Raw genomic sequence first — 22,044 nt, forward strand, 5'->3', positions numbered from 1 at the left:
TAATAATCTCTGTCTGTCTGTCTGTCTGTCAGTCTCGCTTTCACGCCAAACGCCAAAACTACCGAACCGATTGTAATGAAATTTTGTATACAGATAGTCTAAAGCCTGAGAAAGGACATAGGCTACTTTTTTACTGGCAAAAAGGGTTGTAAGGGTCGTAAATTTGTTCAAAAAATTCATAATAGATGGCGCCGTGCGTCTTCTACATCGCGCTGACGCTTGCTCAAAAGCCTTTCTATAAGAGGTGGTATCATCTTACATTTAAGTCTCGATTTTTTTCGATTGTTATATCTATTCTACGGTATTAAATAACTCAGTACTTTATCTGTGCAGGCAGTGACGTAACCTTAAGACCAAATTTCACCAACGACTGTTAAAGTTAATGCTCGAATTAGTATCACGTTAGCTGTTTCGTTTTTCATATGAATGAAAGAGAAGACAGGACATTTTAACAAGCTGTTAACACTAACAGACGTTGGTGAAATTGGGGCTAAACCTATCAATGATAAATAGTTTATGGGTAAAGTTGTGTAATTGGGGGGCTAAATAAGCTTTAAAATTTGGCATAAAATATAAAGTTTAATATAAAAAAATGAAGTACTTATTGTGTGCACACTGCACAGCTGTATTGATTTAAGGGGTACCAGGGTTTTTTTATAAAAGCTTTTGACACCAATTTTGTTGACATCGCGCGCTATAAACTGAAGTCCACGCGGACGAAGTCGCGGGCAACAGCTAGTATTATTATATGTGCATAGTTTGTGTACTCTCTCTAAATATATCGTCACTAAATTGTAAAAATATTTTTTTGTAAAAAGGTCATGCGTAGGCAAAACGTTGAAATATCGTGTTCTATTCGGGATGAGCCCAGGCCGCGGTAAAATAACTAAAAATGCTACATAGACTTTATTGCAAAGTCAAGAGTAAAAATTCATAATGAAGAAAGAAAGAAAAATGTAATTAATCACTATATTATATTACAATAATCATTTGATATTATGGCACAAAACCCTTATCAATTTATTGGATAATGCTCGTATCATTATCTCCAGCAAGGAGTAGCTAATAGCTATATAATATCGCCCACAATCGTTTAGCAAGTAGTCATGAAAACAGCGATGTTGCTGTACGTAGCTATCGTACTGGCACTATTGCCGTTCAGTGAGCAGAGCGACAAAAAGTCGTTGAATATTTTAGGAATATTTCCTTACGAAGGAAAAAGTCATTTCTTCGTCTTCGAGCCGTATTTACAAGAATTAGCGAGAAGAGGACACAATGTTACAGTGATATCGTGCTTCCCGAGAGAAACTCCTATGAAAAACTATAACGACATAAGTTTGGCCGGAAAGAGCCGAATTTATGAAAGTGTGATTGAAATAGAACATTCCTATGCAACAGTGTTTAAAATAATAAACTTTATAATAGCTGCCGGTGTACAAAATTGTAAAGTGATGCTTGAAGATGAAAATGTGCGGAATCTCTGGGAAAAGAAAATGAAGTTTGATTTGGTGGTAACCGAGCAATTTTCTACTGATTGTGGCCTGGGAATAGCTTACAAGTTGGGAGTGCCAGTGGTCGGTCTGACTTCTCACTCATTCCTACCCTGGCATTACGACAGACTTGGGATTCCGGACAATCCCGCTTTCGTACCGTCAGTGTTCTTCGGTGGTGCAACGACGCCCACGTTTTACCAAAGAGTGGAAAGAACAATTTTCAATACATTTTTAAAGATTTACTACAAATATACATCCCAAAGACCCAACGAAAAAACTTTAGCGAAATACATAGAAGGCATACCACCTTTGGAAGAACTGGCTACAAATATCAAATTTCAACTTCTGTACACTAACTTCGTATTGTTTAGATCTTCCCTATATCCCTCAAATGTTATACAAGTTAATGGATATCACGTGAAAAAAGCAAAGCCTTTACCTGAGGTAAGTGTAACTAAAGTACATACGAATTTCTTTGGCAAGCTAAGGAGTCAAAATAAATATTAAAAATAAGTTAAAATACGGTATTTCTTGAGGATATAATAAGGTTGTAAGTTGTAGCTTAAGATATTATTGATATTTTTGGCGTACAATTTATAACCTAGTCTAGGTCCTAAAGACGCCTTGCACGTTGCCTTACGTGCAAGGCGTCTTTAGGACTACGTAAGCGTAGTCCTAAAGACGCCTTGCCTTCATCAGCAATCATAGTTTCTAATTTTTTGTTTGGCCCTTGGACTAACTGCTAAGTAAGAGAAGAACAAAATAATATTTTCTAAAAGCATTAATATTATGATATCGTGTAAAAAAAAAAACTTAAAAGTAGGAAACTATAGTTTCATGATTTGCATGCTCCTACTATTGTTCATAATGATCAAGTATCGACTGGAATTAGCAGTTCCGTTTGTTGAACAAATTAGCATTGCTTCATACGAATACACTAGTTTCTCGTTTCACTCATTGTGAACAATGCAAAAATATTCAAACAAACAATCATTAAAAAAATGACAGGAAAAAATTTTTGGTAGATCTCCTAATTTTATTCCTTCCGAATTTCCCCAGATATAAACGAAAATAATTAAAAGTAGAGCTGATGGCTATAATAAAGTATGTCTTATCTAAGTTTACCTAGGTTGTTGTAGGTTAATACTTGGTACAGAAAAATTTGCTAATCATACTCAGCAGAGACTGATAAAAGAGGGGCAGATAAAATAATATAAATATTGTGTATTATGTAACAGTACAGTATACAAATAGCTTATTTATAAATAAGAATGTTCGAGATTATGTGACATCTTTTTCCTCATAGACCCAGAAAATCTATTCGTAGCCCGCCTATTCTAACGTAGCCCGCCTATTCTAACTAAAGACAAAATTGGTAAATAAGGTATTCCACCAATTTTGTCACATGCCTCATTAAAACCAAAATTGAGGAAGTACTTTTGGCAAAGAATAATATCATAATAATATGTACCTACCTACTTGTTATTATCTGTTGCCCAAGACGATTGACGTCCAGCCCAGTCTCATAATAGAGAAGCAGATTGAATATTCTAAATACTATAAAACTCAATTCCATAAGAGCTAGGTATAAAGAAAAGTCTAGGATTTCCTTCATAGTTCCTGTAGTCAATGATCTACTACATTCTAGTTCTACAAGTATACTTAAAATAGCCATTAAACATTTCGTTTTGTCATTAATAGTTAGGGTTTTATATTTAGCTTATAAGGCAGGGTACCAGACAGGTTGCCTTTAAAAAATGCCTTATTATCAATGTGAACTCAAATCGTAAAGGCAACTTCAGTAATTCTAATTACATTCCAGGTACATAATATGACAGGTATATTTATGAAATAATTTTAATAAAACTTAAATTGTACTTCATTTTTTCAGGATTTAAGAAAATTCATAGATGAATCCGAACATGGAATTGTATTAATTAGTTTTGGGTCGATGTTGATGCCTTCATCAGCGCCTGATTACGTGGTAAAGGCAGTGTTGGATGTTGCGTCAAAGCTTCCCCAGAGAATAATTTGGAAATGGGAGAAAGACACTATCCCTAACCCACCAAAGAACATTTATATTTCCAATTGGCTACCCCAAAACGACATTTTAGGTATTTCAATTTATTACCTACTATAAAATTTAACGATCGTAAAATCTTTAAAGACAATAATAACTACTATCCTTGAATATTTTGCTCTTCAAGAGCCATAAAATCGTTATTATTATCGAATGACTCGGTAGTAAATTTGGTTTTATTTTCAGCTCATCCTAAAGTACTAGCTTTTTTCTCGCATTGTGGACTACTGGGAACAACTGAAGCAGTTTACCATGGAGTTCCAATAGTAGGCATGCCAGTATTCGGCGACCAGCCATCAAACGCAGCAGCCATTGAAGAAAGTGGATTTGGAGTCCAATTACAATTGAATGACGTCACAGAAAAGAACCTTCTAGAAAAGCTCAAAATTGTTTTAGATCCATCGTAAGTATTTTAAACTAACTGCTATTATTTTTCAATTTTGAACCAATTTCATAAATAACTTTCCTATTAGCAAATTTATTATTGTCATCATTTTCATTCGCGTCGTTTGGTTTTTGCACGGGACGGCCAAATTCCATCTAAATCTGTTCACACTCTACGACTTACTCACAAGTCACAAACAACATCATCATAATCAACATTTGAAACTTTAATATTATTAAGTATGTATTTAATAAAAATTTTATGAACACCGAAATAAACTTACATTTCGTTACAGATTTAGAAAGCGAGTGAAAGAACTATCCAGAGCGTGGCATGATCGACCATTGTCAGCGATGGACACCGCTATCTATTGGACAGAGTATGCTGCAACGCACAACGTGACGGTCAAAGCTCCAGCAACTACCGTTCCCTTATACCAGTACTATAATTTAGATATCTTAGGAACTCTACTGTTATTACTTCTAATCTTAGCTTACATTGTAATTCGAATAATAGTTTTAGTTATTTCATCAATATTCGGAGCCAAACCGTCAACGAAGTCAAAGAAACCTAAAACAAATTAAAAATTACTTTTTTGTTTGTTATATTTTATACAAAATAACTGTGGTGACTGAGATGTTGTGTGAATCTGAATAGCAAAATATACAATAAAAAATCAGTTATTGTGTTTTCATATTTTCCTTTTACTTTGCGTAGAACTGGTCGTATTTCTATTTTCTATTAAAAACAAATACAGAGATTTTTGCCAAATAAAGGTGCTCCCTCACCGGGAGCATTCGCTTGTAATGTAACGTTACAGAGTCGAGCATTGCAATGCGCACCTTGTAATTATACAGTGTGTAATGTACTAAGTTGTAACATAAACTGGCTATGGAATGCTCAAAGACAAATGTTACATTACACGCGAATGCTGTCATTCAGGTGTCATTTCCCTTCCCTTCCCTTCCCATCTCTACCCTCCCCTATTACCCTATTCCCTCTTAAAAGGCCGGCAACGCACCTGCAGCTCTTCTGATGCTGCGAGTGTCCATGGGCGACGGAAGTTGCTTTCCATCAGGTGACCCGTTTGCTCGCTTGCCCCCTTATTTTATTAAAAAAAATTATAGGTAGATAGTATTGTAATCAAAATCGAATCTCTCAAAAACTAATCTATAATGTTACATTACAATTTATAAGTGAATGCTAGCGGTGAGGGAGCACCTTAAGAATCAATCTTTGGACATCACTGATCGGTCATGAAATGGCGTTTAAAATTAATTGTTCTTGTACGATAATTTCTATAACAAACTTATTTAGAAACCAAAGAGTAGTAAGAAAGAGCCAGCGACAGCCAGACATCCGTAACTTTACTCGTATAAAAGCTGATAGTTTGTCTGTATATGACCCTTAGGTAAGAACCACCAGCAAGCATCCAGCAAGTATGGAGTTTCGATCGCAGTTACTTTAGGAATTCCAGTTATGAAGATCTATCTAACATTCGTTAAAGTATAAAGCTCAATTTTCCCAACTCATTTTCATCAGGATAACTATTATAGGTATCTCGTCCACTGCTGGAAATGTTTGACAGTTCCTTCTCACTGCCAGACACCCTCAAAGTATATATTTTAGATCTAGTACGTACTATTTTATTGTTTATATATAAAACTAGCTGTTGCCCGCGACTTCGTCCGCGTCAGCAAAATTTGATAACAAAGATAATAAAAAAGAGAGAAAAAATCCCCTTTTTAAGGTTCCTTTATAAAAAAAGTAAAATGTCCTCCTCCTTTTCGGAACTCGGTTAAAAAGTAGCCTAAGTTATTCCTTACTACATCAGCTATGTGCCTAAAAATTCACGTCAAAATCGCTCCAGCCATTTCAGAGATTAGCCGGAACAAACAGACAGACATACACACAAAAATTGTAAAAAATGTTGTTTTGGTATCTGTACCATAGGGTACAGATACCAAATTTTTTACTAAATGCATAATATGAATGTATATAGATACATTCATATTATGCATTTAGTAAAAAACGGTTCTTTCAATATTACAAACAGACACTCCAATTTTATTTATATGTATAGATGTACTAGCTGTTATACTTTCGCATTTATAATATTAGTATAGAACGTGTATAACAATCGAAAGAATCGAAAAACTTAGCTTAACATGGTACCACCTCTTATAGAAATACGCATGAGCAAGCAATAGCGCGATCTAGGGGACTCTTGGCGCCATCTATTTTGAGTTTTTGGAACTAACTTAATTTGACCAAATTTACGCATTTTCACCCCCTTACAACCCCCTTTTCCAGTTAAAAAGTAGCCTATGTCCTTTCTCAGGCTTTAGACTATCTGTGTACAAAATTTCATTACAATCGGTTCAGTAGTTTTGGCGTGAAAGCGAGACAGACAGACAGACAGAGATACTTTCGCATTTATAATATTATATATTAGTATTAGTATATTAGTATTAGTATAGAATATAGATAGATTATAAGTAAACAAAAAAATAGAGTATCGTCACTATAACGCATCATGTTGGTGAATGGTGACACAAGAGTGGGTAGACATGAATGGTAGGTAGGTTATTTTAGGTTTATAGTAGCACTTATAAACAATTTAGTTAAAAATGGGGTTAAATAATAATCTTTAAATTTTAATGGATTGGTGGAACCTTTTCATCAAAAAATTCGTCTTTATTCGACAATCGATTCACACATTCAATAACAAAAAATATAATTAGTACTTAGTTGATAAAAATAAATCTTATCCTCAAACGCCACACGTATGTGTGAGTAGATAACTTGATATTAGATGTTCTACAACCTTGTACTTATTAAATCGTGTTTTTGATATTGTTAAATAACAGTTTAATGTTTTGGCTTTGATTTTACTGGTTACTTACAATGAATACTTCTCGGTTATTGCTAATTATAATTACGGTGATCTTTAGTGTTAGTGAAAAGATATCACGAGTTGAGTGCTTGAACATTTTAGGAGTGTTTCCAGTGCCGGCCAAATCCCATTTCTTTGTGTTTGAACCGTATCTAAAAGAATTGGCGAAAAGGGGACACAATTTGACAGTGATTTCATTTTATCCTAACAAAGAACCACTGGCCAATTATACGGATATTAATTTAGCAGAGAACACTGGACAGTTTCAGCCAAGCCATCCTGTCAGTGATTCGTTTCTAGTAACATTCTTTACTCTTACACTGTTCCATGCTGTGGGAGGTCCAATTGTATGCAGATTGCTCATGGACGATGAGAATGTCCAAAATTTATTGACCGCTGATATAAAATTTGATTTAGTTATCGTCGAACAGTTCAATAATGATTGCGGACTAGCAATAGCACATAAATTCCGTGCGCCTATCATTGGAATCACTTCGCACATGCTGTTGCCTTGGCATTATCAAAGGTATGGAGTTCCATATAATCCTTCGTACGTCCTGTTCGATCTTATCACGGCGGGAACTAGGCCAACTTTTCTTCAAAGGATCCAAAGGTCAATTACCTATAATTACATTAACTTCGTAAACAAACACATAACACAACGTTTGGAGCAGAATGTAATATCTGACTATATGGAAGATGTTCCTCCTTTAGAAGAAATTGCGAAGAACATAAGACTAGTACTGGTTTACCAAAATTTCGTGCTCTCCGGTTCGTCTGCTCTACCAGCCAATATTATTGAAGTGGGTGGTTTCCATGTATCCAAACCTAAGCCACTGCCTGACGTAAGTTTATTGCCATGTCCATAACATTTCGTATCAATTAATTATCAATGTCCACAACATTTCCTATCAATGTCCATTTTGAATTATTTTATGTAAATTAATGTGTTACAATTAATCTTACTCGTGATAAAATGAAAAAGAAGATTTTATATAATGTAGTTGTTAATTTTCATCTACCTCTTTTTTTTTCAAAGGATTTAAAGAAATTCATTGAGGAATCGGAGCATGGAGTAATATACGTAAGCTTTGGATCAATATTGAAACCTTCTTCAATGTCTAAGGACAAAATGATAGCAATAATAGAAACTCTTAAAGAACTTAAGCAAAGGGTTATCTGGAAATGGAACAAAAAGGATTTACCAGGAAATCCAAAAAATATTTTGGTTACCAAGTGGTTGCCTCAAAATGACATTTTAGGTTTGTAAGTTTTTATTTTTAACAATTAAAATTAGTAAATGATACCATTTTGCAATTTTTAGGGTTCGATACCCAAAGGGCACTGCCAAAGGGTAAAAATGGGACCCTATATTACTAAGACTTCGTTGTCTATCCATCTGTTCGCATGTCTGTCTGTCGCCAGGCTGTTACTCAAGAACCGCTATAGTTATATATATATATATATATATATATATATATATATATGGTGCCGTTTTCTGGCCTTTTTTGCTCTATATCAATAATGGCAACTCTATATCTACTTATATCAATAAAGGCAGGTAGGAAATTTTCACATAGGCCTAAAATATAGGTGTACTTTAATAATTAATAATAATATTTAAATAAAATAAAAATTTAAGAAAAAATAATAAATCCCATACAAAAAACACAATTTTTGGCCGATAACAATTACTATGATTAATTGAGTTAAAAATGCACCGCTTTTAATATTTAGACAAATAATAAAGTACCTTGTAAAATGTATACGCTGTATTATAAGATATGCGTTTTGCGTCAAAATAATTTACGGGGCACAAACGATTTCCAGCCCATCCAAACGTGCTTGCATTTTTCTCACACTGTGGACAATTGGGGGTGACGGAAGCTGTATACCATGGTGTACCTGTCATTGGCATGCCCATATTTGGTGATCAACCATCTAATGCTGCTGCTGTTGAGGAGAGTGGACTCGGTGTGCGAATAGCACTGTCAGAAATCACAAAGGAACGGCTACTAGAAAAGTTCAAAACAGTGCTCAATCCTAGGTAAACAAATAAATTAAACAATAACGCATATTATGAAATTACTAAACATTTAAACTAAAGTTTGTAACGTACATATTCCTATAACAAAACGAGCGAACGATTGCTGGTGATTTGCTGAAAAGTCTACTTAAAATATGGAACATTCATGTGACTGTATTAATTAGTTTCAGAGAAAATGTCAAGCTGATCTCGAAGGCATGGCACGATCGTCCTTTAACGCCTATGGATACAGCCATCTTCTGGACCGAGTATGCAGCGCGTCATAACATAACTTATGGACCTCCTATTGTCTCTACATATCAGTATTATAATTTAGATATTATAGCTTTATTTATACTCTTGACTATAGTCAATATGGTAGTCATTAAGTATTTAATTTGTTTCTTCATGACAAGTGTAATAAAATGTTTAAAAAAAACCAATAGGAAAAGTTTAAAAGTAATCAATGATAATAATAAAACGAAATGAGTTTTAAATTTGTTTTAATATTCGGTTGGATCTTTCAGTGTTACATTTTGAAAGTAGCTAAATTAACTAACTGCTTAGGTTCGAGGACGACTGGATCATATTCAAATGAGCCCTATATAGTTGATAGATTAGTTACTTGAATTGGAATAAGTAACACAAAATAATGTTTAATTATGTTAAATTATTCAAAAATATTAAAATAGTTTAAATAAATTAAATTTTATCTAAATTAATTAAGTTCTATACGTTAACCAATAACCAAACTAATACAAACATTATACAAACATAAACATCTTCATGTTGTTATAAGAGATGATAAGATAAAATATAATGCAAATCACGACCACGCTACATCTTTAATGTATGTCCAAAGTGTAACTGTGCAGCTTGTAGGCGTCTGTAATAATGAATAATGATCATTGGTGAGTGTATTGAAATACGCTAACTATTATTACCGACTAGTTTGGAATAAGCTAGCGGACGCACCGACCGCGTTTGGTCCGCTATGATGAGTTCTAAAAATGTGATACGAACAATTGTTTATCTATTGGCAACCGTGCATTTTGTGAGTTCGTTGAATATTTTAGGCATATTTCCATACCCAGGCAAGAGTCACTTCTTCGTGTATCGTGTGTATTTACAAGAACTCGCCAGGAGAGGACACAGTGTTACAGTCATATCACATTTTCCGGAAGCTGAGCCTATACCGAATTATCAAGATGTCAGTCTCGCCGGTAGCATCAAAATTCTAGAAGATGATTTCCCGTTTGACAAATCTTACATCACGCTGCTGTATACTGGAATATATTTAGTGACAACAGGAAGAGAAAATTGTAAAGCTATGCTAGGAAATAAGGGAGTACAAGAGCTGATATCCAAAAAACCTAAATTCGATGTAGTCGTTGTGGAACAGTTCAATAGTGACTGCGCATTGGGTATAGCATACAAATTAGGAGCACCCGTTATTGGGATCAATTCGCACATTCTAATGCCATGGCATTACAGTCGGTTCGGTGTTCCACAGAATCCTGCCTTCGTGCCGTTTCATTTCTTAGATGGTGGATCGAAACCTTCATTGTTCCAGAAAATAGAAGTGACTGTTTTTGATTTATACTTTAAGGCGCTGTATTATTTATATGAACAGAGAGGTGATGAAAATACTCTAGCTCAATATTTTGATGATATTCCACCTCTGGAGACCTTGGCACGAGACATAAAGCTCCTACTCCTCTATCATAATTTTGTTCTAACGGGATCAAGGTTATTTCCAGCAAATGTAATTGAAGTTGGGGGATATCATGTTGCTAACGCAAAACCTTTACCTAAGGTATGTTTCTAAAATATTCTACTATATTAATTTTAGTCTACTAACCCTTAGTAAGTTTTGATAAAAAGTTTACAAGAACTGTTTGGGTGCTTTTTGTTAAGATAATAAAAATAGGTTTGTATTTGTCGTTGCAAGTAGAGCCATTGTACTAGAGTTTTTATTATTCGTAGCTAGAATAGCATAACGTTTAAATTAAAGACTTACATAGTTTTTCTAAAATCAAACTTTTTTTAAACTAGTTAATAATTTTAGTGTATAAACTATAATCATTGTTTAAATATTATGTTGTCTCATCAATTGTGACTTGTGAGTGTTTGTGACTGCTGTGAAAAAATAAAAGTTAATAGTTGTAATTTAAATGACAACATGTTATTCATTCTCATTCCTACAGCGTAGTATTTATTAATATTTAAATAGTTTTATTTATTCGACAACTAAAAAAAATATATTTTATCTATCTATCTTAAAAACGGTTAATTTTACAAAAAATACGTCTTCTAATCATGATTCACGAACAACAAAAACAATCTCTAATGCCTATCACAAAAATACCGCTTATATTTTCCTCAAAACGAAAACCACTTTGCTTATTTAAATGACAACGTACCGAACTACCTTGATGACGACAATTTACTATCATGTAGGTACAAACTCAGATAACCTTTAAACCTATAGCTTCCGCAAAATCCGGTTCAATCACTTATTATGCCCTTCGATTATCCATTATGAGACCTTTAGACCAGGAAAGGAAACAGATACTTTCTGTGTATGTCTGTTACGCTCAATCGACTTGGATGAAAACGGTATTTAAAAGGGTGTAACAAAACTAAGTGATAATACTTTAGGGTGTATATGGGTCCGCTAGTAAATTTTTGTATTTGTATGGAAAAATTCATGACGCTCAGGCGCTTGCCCGTACAAATCACGAAAAAATTTGCTCTTTCAGCGCTGCTGCTATCACAGTGAAGTTTATACAGGGTGTAACAAAACTATGTGAACACGAACACATTACCCACGTCCCTTATATTATATTATCACCATATTTTTTTCCACCGTGTACAAGGAACACATGCAAACCCTAAACTCTAAAGAATTATCACTTTGTTTTGATACACCCTGTTGATCGGGGCCCGGTAAAAAGCACACAGGTCGGGTTTTCAAAAAAAGTAGCGAGCAACATCTAGTAATTAATTATTTTATTATGTATGTATGTAATAAGTACTTACTATAATATATTTTAATGACTTCTTTCTCGTTTTAGGATCTACAAAAATTCATGGACGAAGCTGAACATGGGGTAATTTATATTAGCTTTGGATCTGTTATAAAGAGTTCCACCATGCCAGCGGATAAATTGAAAGCAGTCCTAGAAACTATGAAGAGTCTACCGCAAAGGTTCATTTGGAAATGGGAGAGCAAAACTCTACTGCTTGATAAAAATAAAGTATACGTGTCAAGTTGGCTTCCTCAAGTAGATATATTAGGTAAATATTCTTCTTGGTGTAGTAAACAAGCTAATATAAAATAAATTGGATATCTAAATTCTAACACATACCTATATGTTGGGTGTAAAAATAAAGTTAAGTAAGTACCTACTTAACTTTATTTTTACACCCACATAGCTGCGATAGAAACTTTATAACCTGTAATTAATATCGTATGCACAGTGATTCAAGGATATTGTGTAGAACTAGCAAGTATCTAATAATATACTATTATCTATTCTGAGCTAATATGAGAAATATGATAGGTATTATCGACCCTCAATAACGGAATAGCAACAACGTATAACGACAGAATTAAGTAGCATATTTTATTGTGATGCCTTGTCTTAATAATTAATTATTTACACAACAAATACATACTTAGTAATATCACTATTCTTTAAAAGTTCTAGTACTTTAGCTTTCTGAGACCAAACAATTAAGAGCTGTTTCAGAAGAACGATTACGTTAGCCGAAAATATCACGATATTCACGATACGAAACATAATTTTAACAGAACGACTATTTTCACTGTGTATTTGAATTATTTGAAAGCGATTTTTGAGCAAAATTGAATTAAAATACTTTCCAGAGAACCTACTACGAATACCGACAAAAATAAATGTTAAATCTATCACGTTCTTAGTGTAGCCCCAATTTAAAAACAAAGTTCTTGTTAGAATACTCCTTGCAAAAAAAAAATATTTTCAGGTCATCCAAAAACACTAGCGTTCTTGTCTCATGCTGGTATGGGTGGAACTACGGAATCTCTGCATTATGGTGTGCCGATAGTAGCAATGCCAATGTTGGGTGATCAACCATCAAACGCTGCTGCTATCGAAGAAAGTGGACTGGGAGTGAGAATACAAGCAGAAAAACTATCAAAAGAAAATTTACTTGCAGCTTTCCAAAAAGTGCTTCATCCAAGGTAAGATTTTTTGGAAGTAACAAGTTGTAAGAATGTACTACTATAATCTCCTGATAAAGGTCGATAGTTGATGCCTATTGTCCTTGCTAACAAACAGTCAACACAATAATAATCGAACGAGGTACTCAAACTTTAAATTGATTAGTACCACAAGTACGTAGGTACGTACATACCACATTAGATTATGCATTTGAAATAACCAAGATCTATCTAAAAGACATAATACGATTGAAGCTGTAGAATATACCGCGTCTTAATGTAGCAGTATGGGCCCGGCCCGTAGAAGCCTTTAGGAAAAACACTTGGTGGTTTGATCCAATCTTCCTCAGCGGTTCATTGTTTAAGAGATCATTATTAACCCTGCTATTTCTATTTAGTTTCAGGGAGAACGTTAAGAGACTGGCAGCGGCTTGGCACGACAGGCCGCTACCGCCGCTGCAGTCAGCGGTTTACTGGACGGAGTTTGCGGCGCGACACCACAACCTTACATTCCGAACCCCTTCAGCCGACCTCCCCTTCTACCAGTATTACAATCTAGATGTGATATTAGTTTATGCTGTAATTATATTGATTACCGTTACAATACTGAGGAAAATTGTGTCATTGATGTGTAGAAAGAGAACTCCGAGTCCCGAACAAAAATCTAAAGCGTCGAAAAAGTCAAAGAAAAACAATTAAAAGGTTTTAACGTACACATTCGTTTTATTTTCATAACTAGCTTTTGGTTTTAACTTGTATTGACTTTGACTGTAAATTAATATTAATATTATGTTGATTACATACGCATAATTTAATGATGCCGTTATAATTTATACAGAATAAGAAAAAAATTATGATAGGGCACAATCGTTCGATAATAATAGAACCGGAGAGGTGACTTCTAAAACCAGTTGTTTCATTTTTACCTCATTTTTATGTTGCCTTGCGGCAGCGACCTCATTGCGGTCATGCTTCAGACGTGTTAGCTCGCTTCTCAAAATGGATACAAAAATTACTATTTTATATTTAGCTGTAGCGTTTGCTTTAACAAATTATGTGAGTTCGTTAAGAATTTTAGGTATATTTCCTTACCCGGGCAAAAGTCATTTTCACGTTCAGCGTGTGTTACTACAAGAACTAGCCAGAAGAGGCCACAGTGTTACTGTTATATCCCACTTTCCGGAAACAAAAGATTTGAGTAACTACCATGACATCAGTCTGGCTGGGAGTACTGCCAAAGTTATATCAACTACTGGATATGATGATTTTCCATTTCTGAAATTATATCTTACTTTACTATATCGAGCAAGACCTTTAATGAATTCAGGGCGAGAAAGTTGTGAAGTGTTACTAGCGAATAAGGAAGTGCAAAAACTGATTGCTGATAAACCAAAGTTTGACCTTGTGGTCGTGGAACAGTTCAACACAGACTGCGCTTTGGGGGTGGCGTACAAACTACAGGCACCCGTTGTAGGATTGACTTCTCATATACTACTGCCATGGCATTATAGTCGATTTGGGATACCACAAAATCCGTCATTTGTACCATTCTCATTTACACACGGTGGTTCTAAACCAACAATATTGCAAAAAATAGAAGCAATTATTTTTAATGCATACTTTAAGGCGATGTTTCATTACTACGAGCAGAGAGGAGACCAGAATACTTTGGCTCAGTATTTCGATGATATTCCGCCCCTGGAGGATCTGGCCAAAGAAATTAAGTGTCTCCTCTTATATCAAAACTTTGTACTGACCGGGCCCAGATTGCTTCCACCTAATGTTATAGAAGTTGGAGGCTATCATATTACTGAAACAAAACCATTACCAGAGGTATGTTAATTGAATTGATTTATTTATATAACGCTTTTTTTTAATTTTCGTAATAATTTATAATAGAAAGATGAAATGTACAACTACGAGTATTTAATTACTTTCGTGCAAAGAAATTAACAATATTTTTTCTCAGGACTTGCTGAAGTTTATAAATGAAGCTGAGCACGGAGTTATTTATGTAAATTTTGGATCTGTAATAAAGAGTTCTACCATGTCTCAGGAAAGTAAAAAAGCTATTATAGGAGCTATGCAAAGTATGCCGCAGAGATTCATTTGGAAGTGGGAAAGTGATGACGTACCTCTGTCTAAGGACAAGCTTTTTGTTTTAGACTGGTTTCCTCAGGTAGATATATTAGGTACGATAATCTTTTAATAGCATTATGAGTAAAATAATAACTGCAAAATATATTGTTTTGTAACAAATGTCCAAAGCCAAAGATAAAATAATAAAAATGTTTTTTGCAGCTCATCCGAAAACCTTAGCGTTCTTTTCCCACTGTGGAATGGCTGGGACCACTGAAGCTATTCATTTTGGGGTACCGGTGGTCGCAATGCCTAAATACGGAGATCAACCTGCGAATGCCGCAGCTGTAGAAGAAAGTGGCATGGGAGTGAGAGTACAAATAGAAAATCTTACAAAAGACAAGATATTAGCAGCTTTTGATAGAGTATTGGACCCAGAGTGAGTACCTATTTAACATTTACTATGCTCAAAAAGACTTATTACTCTACTCCTGCTACTTTTTTATTACACAAACTTGGACTCCGAAACTAATATGTAAGAAAAGCAACAAATAATATCCTTAAGTCATTACTCGTCCTTTGCTAAAACAACTTCGAGAGAGCTCAAATACTAATAATTAATAAACAAGATAAATTATTATGCAAGCTATCAACTTACAAAAAAAACATGTGAGAAAGGCAATAATATCTGAACCCAATACAAAAGAAGTCGCTGTACTTAGTTCTCGCTGAGAGCTTTTAAGCTCTCGGGTGGATTTCAATAGAGTTAGATGAATATCTTAGCCATATGAAGCTGGGGCCAGAATATATTATGACAATAATCTTCTTAACTTTTAGGTTTAGAGAGAACGTGAAGAGGCTGTCTAAAGCGTGGCACGACAGACCTTTGAAGCCGCTGCAAACGGCTGTGTACTGGACTGAGTTTGCGGCACGACACCACAACATCACGCTTCGCACGCCTGCTGCCGACCTTCCCATCTACCAATACTACAATATAGACATACTTGGAGTTGTCACCCTCTTTGCCCTATTATTTATTGTAACTGTAAAATCTTTATCACGAATCTACCAAAGTTTAAAAAGAGTAAAGTTTAACAGTATGCAAAAAGAGAATAAAAAAGTAAAGAAACAATAACCTAACATAGTTATTATTTTTAAATCCAACTTAATATAGCCAGCGTTAAGATTGGAAGTTGGAAGCCGGCTACATGAAGTTGCAGCAGACGACGTGTTGTCGCGACACGTTATTTCTATGTATTTCTATAAATGTGTCTCTAGCTTCGTGACGCTAGCTGCGCAGTGTATTTCATAGAAATACATAATATAAACCAGTAGTGTCGCGACACGTCGTCTGCGGTTGCTTCATGTCGTCCGCTGCCAACCGGCACCTTTATTCTCGATCGGATCGGATAAGACGGATCTCACTCTATTTCTTGGCCTAGAGTCTAAGCCAAATGCTTTGACTCTAGGCCAAGCCATAATTCAAAATCTAGAGCGTGCTAAGAATAGGGTTAGGTACCAGGCGTCCGGATAAAGCCGGACACAGTCAGGCTTTTTGATTGCGTGTCCAGCCACGCAATCAAAAATTTTTATATGAATCAATAATTTTATATAAAAGTTTATGAAGGGTTAATATTCCAATTATAACGTCACACCTTTCGTTGTTTCATAGAGTAATACACTTGATGAATATTGGAATGAATAGCTCTAAAGTTTTATTAGCCAACAAGGATGTGGCTAATAAAACTTCCTTTTTTGTTGTTGTTTTTGTCTCATAACTGAGAAACAGAAGTTTGATTTAGTGATAACAGAACAATTCAACAGCGACTGCCCTTTGAAGGTGGTGATTCCCTCGCGAAACCTTGTATTGTGACTATTTTGCTCCATCTAATGCGAGCCTTAGAAGTGGAGGGAGCGTCATGAATATGTATAGCACTAGTGCTCCACTTTCAGGAAATGCAAAAACTGTCGCTTTCTTCTGTCATGCCGGAAATGCTGGACCGACAGAAGCCATACATTTTGGAGCACCTAGGGTGGGCATGCCTTTCTTCACCGATCAACCTTCAAACGTTGCTGCGGTTGAAGAATGTGGCCTTGGTGTTAGAATAAAAGAAAACTTTACAAAAGAAAATTTACGATTATTTCGATTATTACGAAAATGTATCATTTCGACGAGTTCTACAACTAGAATAAGGGCCTGTTTCACCTTGGTTTCACCACTCCCTGATAAAGTGCCGGATAGGCTATCCACAACTTTTTTCAAAGATTCTCCATACTCAATCTGTCAAGTTGAGTGGTGGAAAGCCTATCCGGCGCTTATCAGGAAGTGGTGAAACAGACCCAGTGAAACAATTTCGTACTTGATAAGAACGTAATCACAGACCAAGATAGTTGGTGTTCAGGGGCGTGAATTTATAATCGTGTATTTAAAGCTACCTATATCTTCACTATAGCGAAAATATTATCCATACTTACTAATATTATTATAAATGCGAAAGTGTGTCTGTCTGTCTATTACCTCTTTATGCCCAAACCGCTGAACTGAATTTGCTGAAATATGGTATGGACAGGGCCCCCGCTACCATATGTGCAATGTGTACAATGCACACGGGCGCCAACCTCTAGGGGCGCCAACTTGCCATCTTTAGGGGCGCCAAAACCAAGGTCCCAAAAAATTTGCCTAAAGAGGCGCCAATATCCTTTTTTTTGCACACAGGCGCCAGTAGCCCTTACGGGGTACGCCCTGGGTATGGAGATACTTTGAGTCCCGGGGAAAGGACGTAGGATAGTATTTAGTCCCGGAAAAATGTACGGTTCCGTCGCGATAAAATAAGAAACGCCGGCTACATGCGCGATCTCAAACGTTCTTTCCCCCCGACGCAATAACAGGAGCGCGATTATGTCCTATATCTCCTGAACGCGTTGACCGATTCCGATGCAGTTTTCAATTTCAGGGAGAAAGTGAAGAAGCTGTTTGCCGCGTGGCATGTTCGGCCGCTGCGGCCGCTGCAGTCAGCGGTGTACTGGACAGAGTTAGCGGCGCGACACCACAACCTTACATTCCGAACCCCTACAGCCGACCTTCCTTCTGCGAGTACTATAATCTGGATGTCATTTTTTTGTACATTATTTTTGCATTAAGTACTTCTTTTTGTGACTTTTAAGAAATGCATTGCTAGAAATGGTTATTTCGTTTATGCACTAAAAGCGAAGCTTGATATTAAAAAGTTAACTTACTGTTTTAATTGTATTTAGGTATTTATTACTTTCCAGCTAGTCATCAAAAGTAGCCAGTTTTTTTAGCTAGACAATATAAATTATTATTATTTTAATAAATTACTCTACCGCACGAGAAGAAGACACAGTTTTAGGCGCTAGAACCAGCCTAGAACTTTGAAGGTGGAGTCTGGCAGATGAAACATCGTTGAAAAATAAACGTAGACATTCAAATGAAACGTCATTCGGCAACAAGATGTTGTCAAAAACAGCAGAAAATTTAACCACGTACTAATTTCTCAGAAATAAGTACCACCAATGGGTCACCAAACAGCAGCACCGAGAAAAACCACGTAAAAAAACAGAATGGTTGCATCAGATTAGGTAGGTAAGCGCCAATTTATGATTAGCGGAAAATAAGAATTCTGATCAACTGATGGTAATGATCATCTTGTGTCGAGAAGATCGACCGATGGACAATCGTAATACCTACCAGCTCCCAAGCTACAGTTACCCTTAATCCCCCTACCCCCTAAAGTTTGAGACCCAGGTACCTGTCTGTTGATCTTAAAAAGATTTAACTGTGTGTAGATTGGTGTCAAAGCTTTCATATAAATAGACTTTCAATAATTAGTATGCAATCTGCACAAGCGTAAGTGCGACTCAACTGGTTATAATAAACGTAATATTGGTTTAGATTTTCAGATCTACAACATCCACCACTAACCAAAATGGCGTGTTGCTGCAAGAATACTAAGAGTAAGTTACGTGAATTCGCCAGCACAATATCCAAACCACCGGACTCTACATATTTTAAGGGCCTTTTTCACCACTTCCTGACGACGTAACGAAGTGACAGATTCTCCATACTCTGTCAAGTCAAGTGGTGGATATCCTATCCGGCACTTATCAGGAAGTGGTGAATAAGGCCCTAAATCTCTTAAACCTAAACATCACTTTTGCAGCAAAAAGAGCATCCACCATCTGTCTTGGGCGGTGTGATCTGCCCAAACACAAATGTCTACCGCGCTACATCGTAAAACCTGGAACCATACCTAGACATTACGGATGGCTGTACAACGCGAGAGACGCGCCAGATCATCAGGTAAAAGCACCCATTGATAGCTGAGTGTGTAGTATATCCTTAATTTTAATTATTTATTTTTTGCTGTAGCCAACTAGAAGGAACTCAGGAAATTAGGAGTGGCTGTATACCTGATACAAAATAAATTAATAAACCTATAAATTAGGTAATAAATTAGGTACAGCCTGGTAAACACACAATTGCAAAAGGTGGAAAAGCACTGTCTCAGAAATCAAATAGGGTTTTTTTAACCCTTTGGGTATGGAACTAGCTTTAAAATAACATTTCCATTACAGTTGCGATGTGGATGGCGTCCAGGGCACATCTCTTGCTCTGTGCTAAGAAGAATGGAGCAATACTACAACCGAAACTCCTCTGAATGTAAACCATGCCCGTCAGTATGCTCTAAATGTTCCAAGATCTGCCCCCATGTGTTCAAATTACCTACAAATCCATCTACAATGCCCTTGCAGCAGAAAGAAAATCAACCCCTGATTAGAATCACAAGACATGGAGGGCAGTATAGTATTTGTACAAAACCTTCTAACATAACTAATGCACCATCCGGGCCTTACCCACTGAAATATGTCCTGAACACACAACCCGATACTTCTAATCAACCAAAAGTGAAAACCAGATTCAGTGTGGAAGCAAAGTATAATAACTATCAATTTGATTATACCACATCAAATACTTCATTCATTCTTGATTTCACTCCACCGGAATTAATGGACGGAAATTTGAGAAAGGTTGCCCAAAATAATAATTAGAACACTACTGAACACACTGTTTGTATTCTTTCACACTCATGATTCGGTAATAAAGTGTATAACATTGCAAGATTGTTTCATAATTTGTTCCTAATTCCTATTTCAGAGAATTTGTTAAGCAAAAGTAAATTGCTTGGTAAAAACATATCATAAGCTATGAAAACAAAAGTACTTGACTGATAGATTTCCACCGAGAATAACAGTTTATTAATATTTTATCATATTCTGTGACCTGCCAAGTTTAAAATATAGTGTTGCTGTTTACAGCTGAGTTCATAAACCTTTTCTCTCCACATTTATCTATAGTATTCTATAGCATCAATATCAACATTATATAGTTAAATATACAGGTGAAGTATAATATTCTGGCTTAAAAATGAAGAAATTAAAAAGTGGCAACATTGGTAGTGTCATCCCTTTTTACTTAGATTAATTTGAAAGGGTTGAAACAATTGTATAAAGCAACATCTGTGTAATAATTAACTACAAATGAACAGTACTAACAAATTTATTCTTTTATATAATTAAATGAACATTAACTAAAGCTTATAATACAATAAATAATTTAACTTGGATTGCCTGATTTCTGGGCCATTGCTAACATATTCTCGTTAGCTATCATCTGAAACTCGTGGAATCTCTGAGACACTCTTTGGTTTGCCCGGAGATACTTTTCCATGCAGTTTATTGCACATTTTTCCTGTAAACACAATAATACAAAATTTATCTATTGTCTAATAACAGATAATAAGATAGAGCCGGAAATATATACTTAATTAATACTTTTATATTATACATACATTTAAGATTTTTAATATACCTACATTTTGTTATATAAATGCATAATATATATAATACACATCCAAGACCCAGGAACATTGAAAACTTTTTGTTCCGTCGTCAGCAGGATTGGCACCCGCGACCCCCTTGAGCTACCAACTCGCTCACCAACTGAGCCACAGAAGTCGTCAAGTATCAACTATTACATAGTTACAAGTTACAACAACAGTAAGTTGCTGTATTTTATACCCAACTTTGTAAGGTCTTAACGACGAATTTTCCAAGAAATTTGGCTTCAATTATGATAATATTGATAGTTTAATTGATGTTTCATAGTATCTTACCTCTGCTGATCGTAATGTTCGAGATGTGAAATCATGCACACAGTCGTTGAAACATAACTCCGATAATTTGTTGTATTGGACCAAAAACTCTTTGAACTGAAAGAAACAGCACATGTTTAGTATATTATTTTGGTAAATTAATGGGATTCTTGTAATAAAAGTAGAAAATTTCGTGAAACATACAGTTTTTATTTGGTCGGCTTCGCTTATTTCATTTGGAGTAGCCATAGCTATAATTGTTACTCTTCTTTAGAGCGAAAGAAATTTTCTACAAATCAATATCTTCTTTTATGCGATAATTTAGAAAATTAATACAATTTTAGTCTTTAGAGTTTGTTGGAAAAGCAATGTTTTTATTCCTAAAGCTGTCATCTGATTTGAATTTTGATTTTTGAGGTTATGTTTTTTTTTTATTATGGCACTTCGGCTATATTATAAAAATGGCTTGTGGTTAGGGAGGCGAGGTAGCTAAATGGCGTAATTCAACGGCGCCGTCGAGACCTATCAAAATCGAAAGATAAAAGTCAAAAATCTATGATGAAGGAAGAAACTTAAAAGACATTTATAAAACAGAACTCTGAAGCATACAATCTAAAATATACAAATGTATACAAACTTAAAGTATAAAGCTATAAAAAGAAAAACTTCCCCAGGTCGTCCCCACCTGGTAGAGTGCCCAGCAAG

General features: G+C 35.4%; 5 protein-coding genes across 6 annotated transcripts; 4 read left to right on the top strand and 1 right to left on the bottom strand.

Moving 5' to 3' along the window:
* Nucleotides 1-1,015: 1,015 nt before the first annotated feature.
* Nucleotides 1,016-4,616, top strand: LOC121734600 (UDP-glycosyltransferase UGT5-like). Its single transcript, XM_042125185.1, has 4 exons — nucleotides 1,016-1,937; nucleotides 3,385-3,607; nucleotides 3,760-3,976; nucleotides 4,254-4,616. The coding sequence occupies exons 1-4, from the start codon at nucleotides 1,107-1,109 to the stop codon at nucleotides 4,540-4,542; spliced, it is 1,560 nt and encodes a 519-aa protein (XP_041981119.1). The 5' UTR covers nucleotides 1,016-1,106; the 3' UTR covers nucleotides 4,543-4,616.
* A 2,561-nt stretch (nucleotides 4,617-7,177) lies between these two features.
* LOC121735037 (UDP-glycosyltransferase UGT5-like) lies at nucleotides 7,178-9,478 on the top strand. Its single transcript, XM_042125703.1, has 5 exons — nucleotides 7,178-7,699; nucleotides 7,894-8,116; nucleotides 8,685-8,901; nucleotides 9,066-9,269; nucleotides 9,448-9,478. The coding sequence occupies exons 1-5, from the start codon at nucleotides 7,217-7,219 to the stop codon at nucleotides 9,476-9,478; spliced, it is 1,158 nt and encodes a 385-aa protein (XP_041981637.1). The 5' UTR covers nucleotides 7,178-7,216.
* Nucleotides 9,479-9,736: 258 nt separating this feature from the next.
* LOC121735038 lies at nucleotides 9,737-16,301 on the top strand. The gene is made up of 8 exons (XM_042125704.1): nucleotides 9,737-10,696; nucleotides 11,958-12,180; nucleotides 12,892-13,108; nucleotides 13,486-13,707; nucleotides 14,074-14,920; nucleotides 15,057-15,279; nucleotides 15,389-15,605; nucleotides 16,004-16,301. Exons 1-8 carry the CDS (start codon nucleotides 9,875-9,877, stop codon nucleotides 16,299-16,301), a joined length of 3,069 nt encoding a protein of 1,022 aa, XP_041981638.1. The 5' UTR covers nucleotides 9,737-9,874.
* A 2,347-nt stretch (nucleotides 16,302-18,648) lies between these two features.
* LOC121734610 lies at nucleotides 18,649-20,306 on the top strand. Of its 2 annotated transcripts, none has more exons than XM_042125195.1 (4): nucleotides 18,649-18,766; nucleotides 19,080-19,141; nucleotides 19,348-19,487; nucleotides 19,763-20,306. In XM_042125195.1, the coding sequence occupies exons 2-4, from the start codon at nucleotides 19,114-19,116 to the stop codon at nucleotides 20,234-20,236; spliced, it is 642 nt and encodes a 213-aa protein (XP_041981129.1). In that variant the 5' UTR covers nucleotides 18,649-18,766; nucleotides 19,080-19,113; the 3' UTR covers nucleotides 20,237-20,306. The 2 variants fall into 2 exon arrangements, with proteins under 2 accessions (XP_041981129.1, XP_041981130.1); XM_042125196.1 differs by having other exon boundaries at nucleotides 19,088-19,141.
* Nucleotides 20,307-20,745: 439 nt separating this feature from the next.
* LOC121734611 (mitochondrial import inner membrane translocase subunit Tim9) lies at nucleotides 20,746-21,726 on the bottom strand. The gene is made up of 3 exons (XM_042125197.1): nucleotides 21,544-21,726; nucleotides 21,361-21,456; nucleotides 20,746-20,936 (listed from the first exon to the last, which is right to left on the bottom strand). The coding sequence occupies exons 1-3, from the start codon at nucleotides 21,586-21,588 to the stop codon at nucleotides 20,802-20,804; spliced, it is 276 nt and encodes a 91-aa protein (XP_041981131.1). The 5' UTR covers nucleotides 21,589-21,726; the 3' UTR covers nucleotides 20,746-20,801.
* Nucleotides 21,727-22,044: the final 318 nt, after the last annotated feature.

This window comes from Aricia agestis, chromosome 16 (assembly GCF_905147365.1).
Source record: "Aricia agestis chromosome 16, ilAriAges1.1, whole genome shotgun sequence".
In the NCBI taxonomy this organism is placed as follows: domain Eukaryota; kingdom Metazoa; phylum Arthropoda; class Insecta; order Lepidoptera; family Lycaenidae; genus Aricia; species Aricia agestis.

Bases quoted from the DNA above. Each gene is read 5' to 3' on its own strand.
- LOC121734600 (XM_042125185.1), top strand. From the start codon at position 1,107: ATGAAAACAGCGATGTTGCTGTACGTAGCTATCGTACTGGCACTATTG. The intron at 3,608-3,759 runs GTATTTCAATTT...TTTTATTTTCAG, and splicing joins ACCCCAAAACGACATTTTAG to CTCATCCTAAAGTACTAGCT. The intron at 3,977-4,253 runs GTAAGTATTTTA...ATTTCGTTACAG, and splicing joins AAAATTGTTTTAGATCCATC to ATTTAGAAAGCGAGTGAAAG.
- LOC121735037 (XM_042125703.1), top strand. From the start codon at position 7,217: ATGGACGATGAGAATGTCCAAAATTTATTGACCGCTGATATAAAATTT. The intron at 7,700-7,893 runs GTAAGTTTATTG...TTTTTTTCAAAG, and splicing joins AACCTAAGCCACTGCCTGAC to GATTTAAAGAAATTCATTGA. The intron at 8,902-9,065 runs GTAAACAAATAA...TGTATTAATTAG, and splicing joins AAAACAGTGCTCAATCCTAG to TTTCAGAGAAAATGTCAAGC.
- LOC121735038 (XM_042125704.1), top strand. From the start codon at position 9,875: ATGATGAGTTCTAAAAATGTGATACGAACAATTGTTTATCTATTGGCA. The intron at 10,697-11,957 runs GTATGTTTCTAA...TTCTCGTTTTAG, and splicing joins ACGCAAAACCTTTACCTAAG to GATCTACAAAAATTCATGGA. The intron at 15,606-16,003 runs GTGAGTACCTAT...CTTAACTTTTAG, and splicing joins GATAGAGTATTGGACCCAGA to GTTTAGAGAGAACGTGAAGA.
- LOC121734610 (XM_042125195.1), top strand. From the start codon at position 19,114: ATGGCGTGTTGCTGCAAGAATACTAAGA. The intron at 19,142-19,347 runs GTAAGTTACGTG...TCACTTTTGCAG, and splicing joins TTGCTGCAAGAATACTAAGA to CAAAAAGAGCATCCACCATC. The intron at 19,488-19,762 runs GTAAAAGCACCC...TTTCCATTACAG, and splicing joins GAGACGCGCCAGATCATCAG to TTGCGATGTGGATGGCGTCC.
- LOC121734611 (XM_042125197.1), bottom strand. From the start codon at position 21,588: ATGGCTACTCCAAATGAAATAAGCGAAGCCGACCAAATAAAAACT. The intron at 21,457-21,543 runs GTATGTTTCACG...TGTTTCTTTCAG, and splicing joins AAGCCGACCAAATAAAAACT to TTCAAAGAGTTTTTGGTCCA. The intron at 20,937-21,360 runs GTAAGATACTAT...TTGTGTTTACAG, and splicing joins GAACATTACGATCAGCAGAG to GAAAAATGTGCAATAAACTG.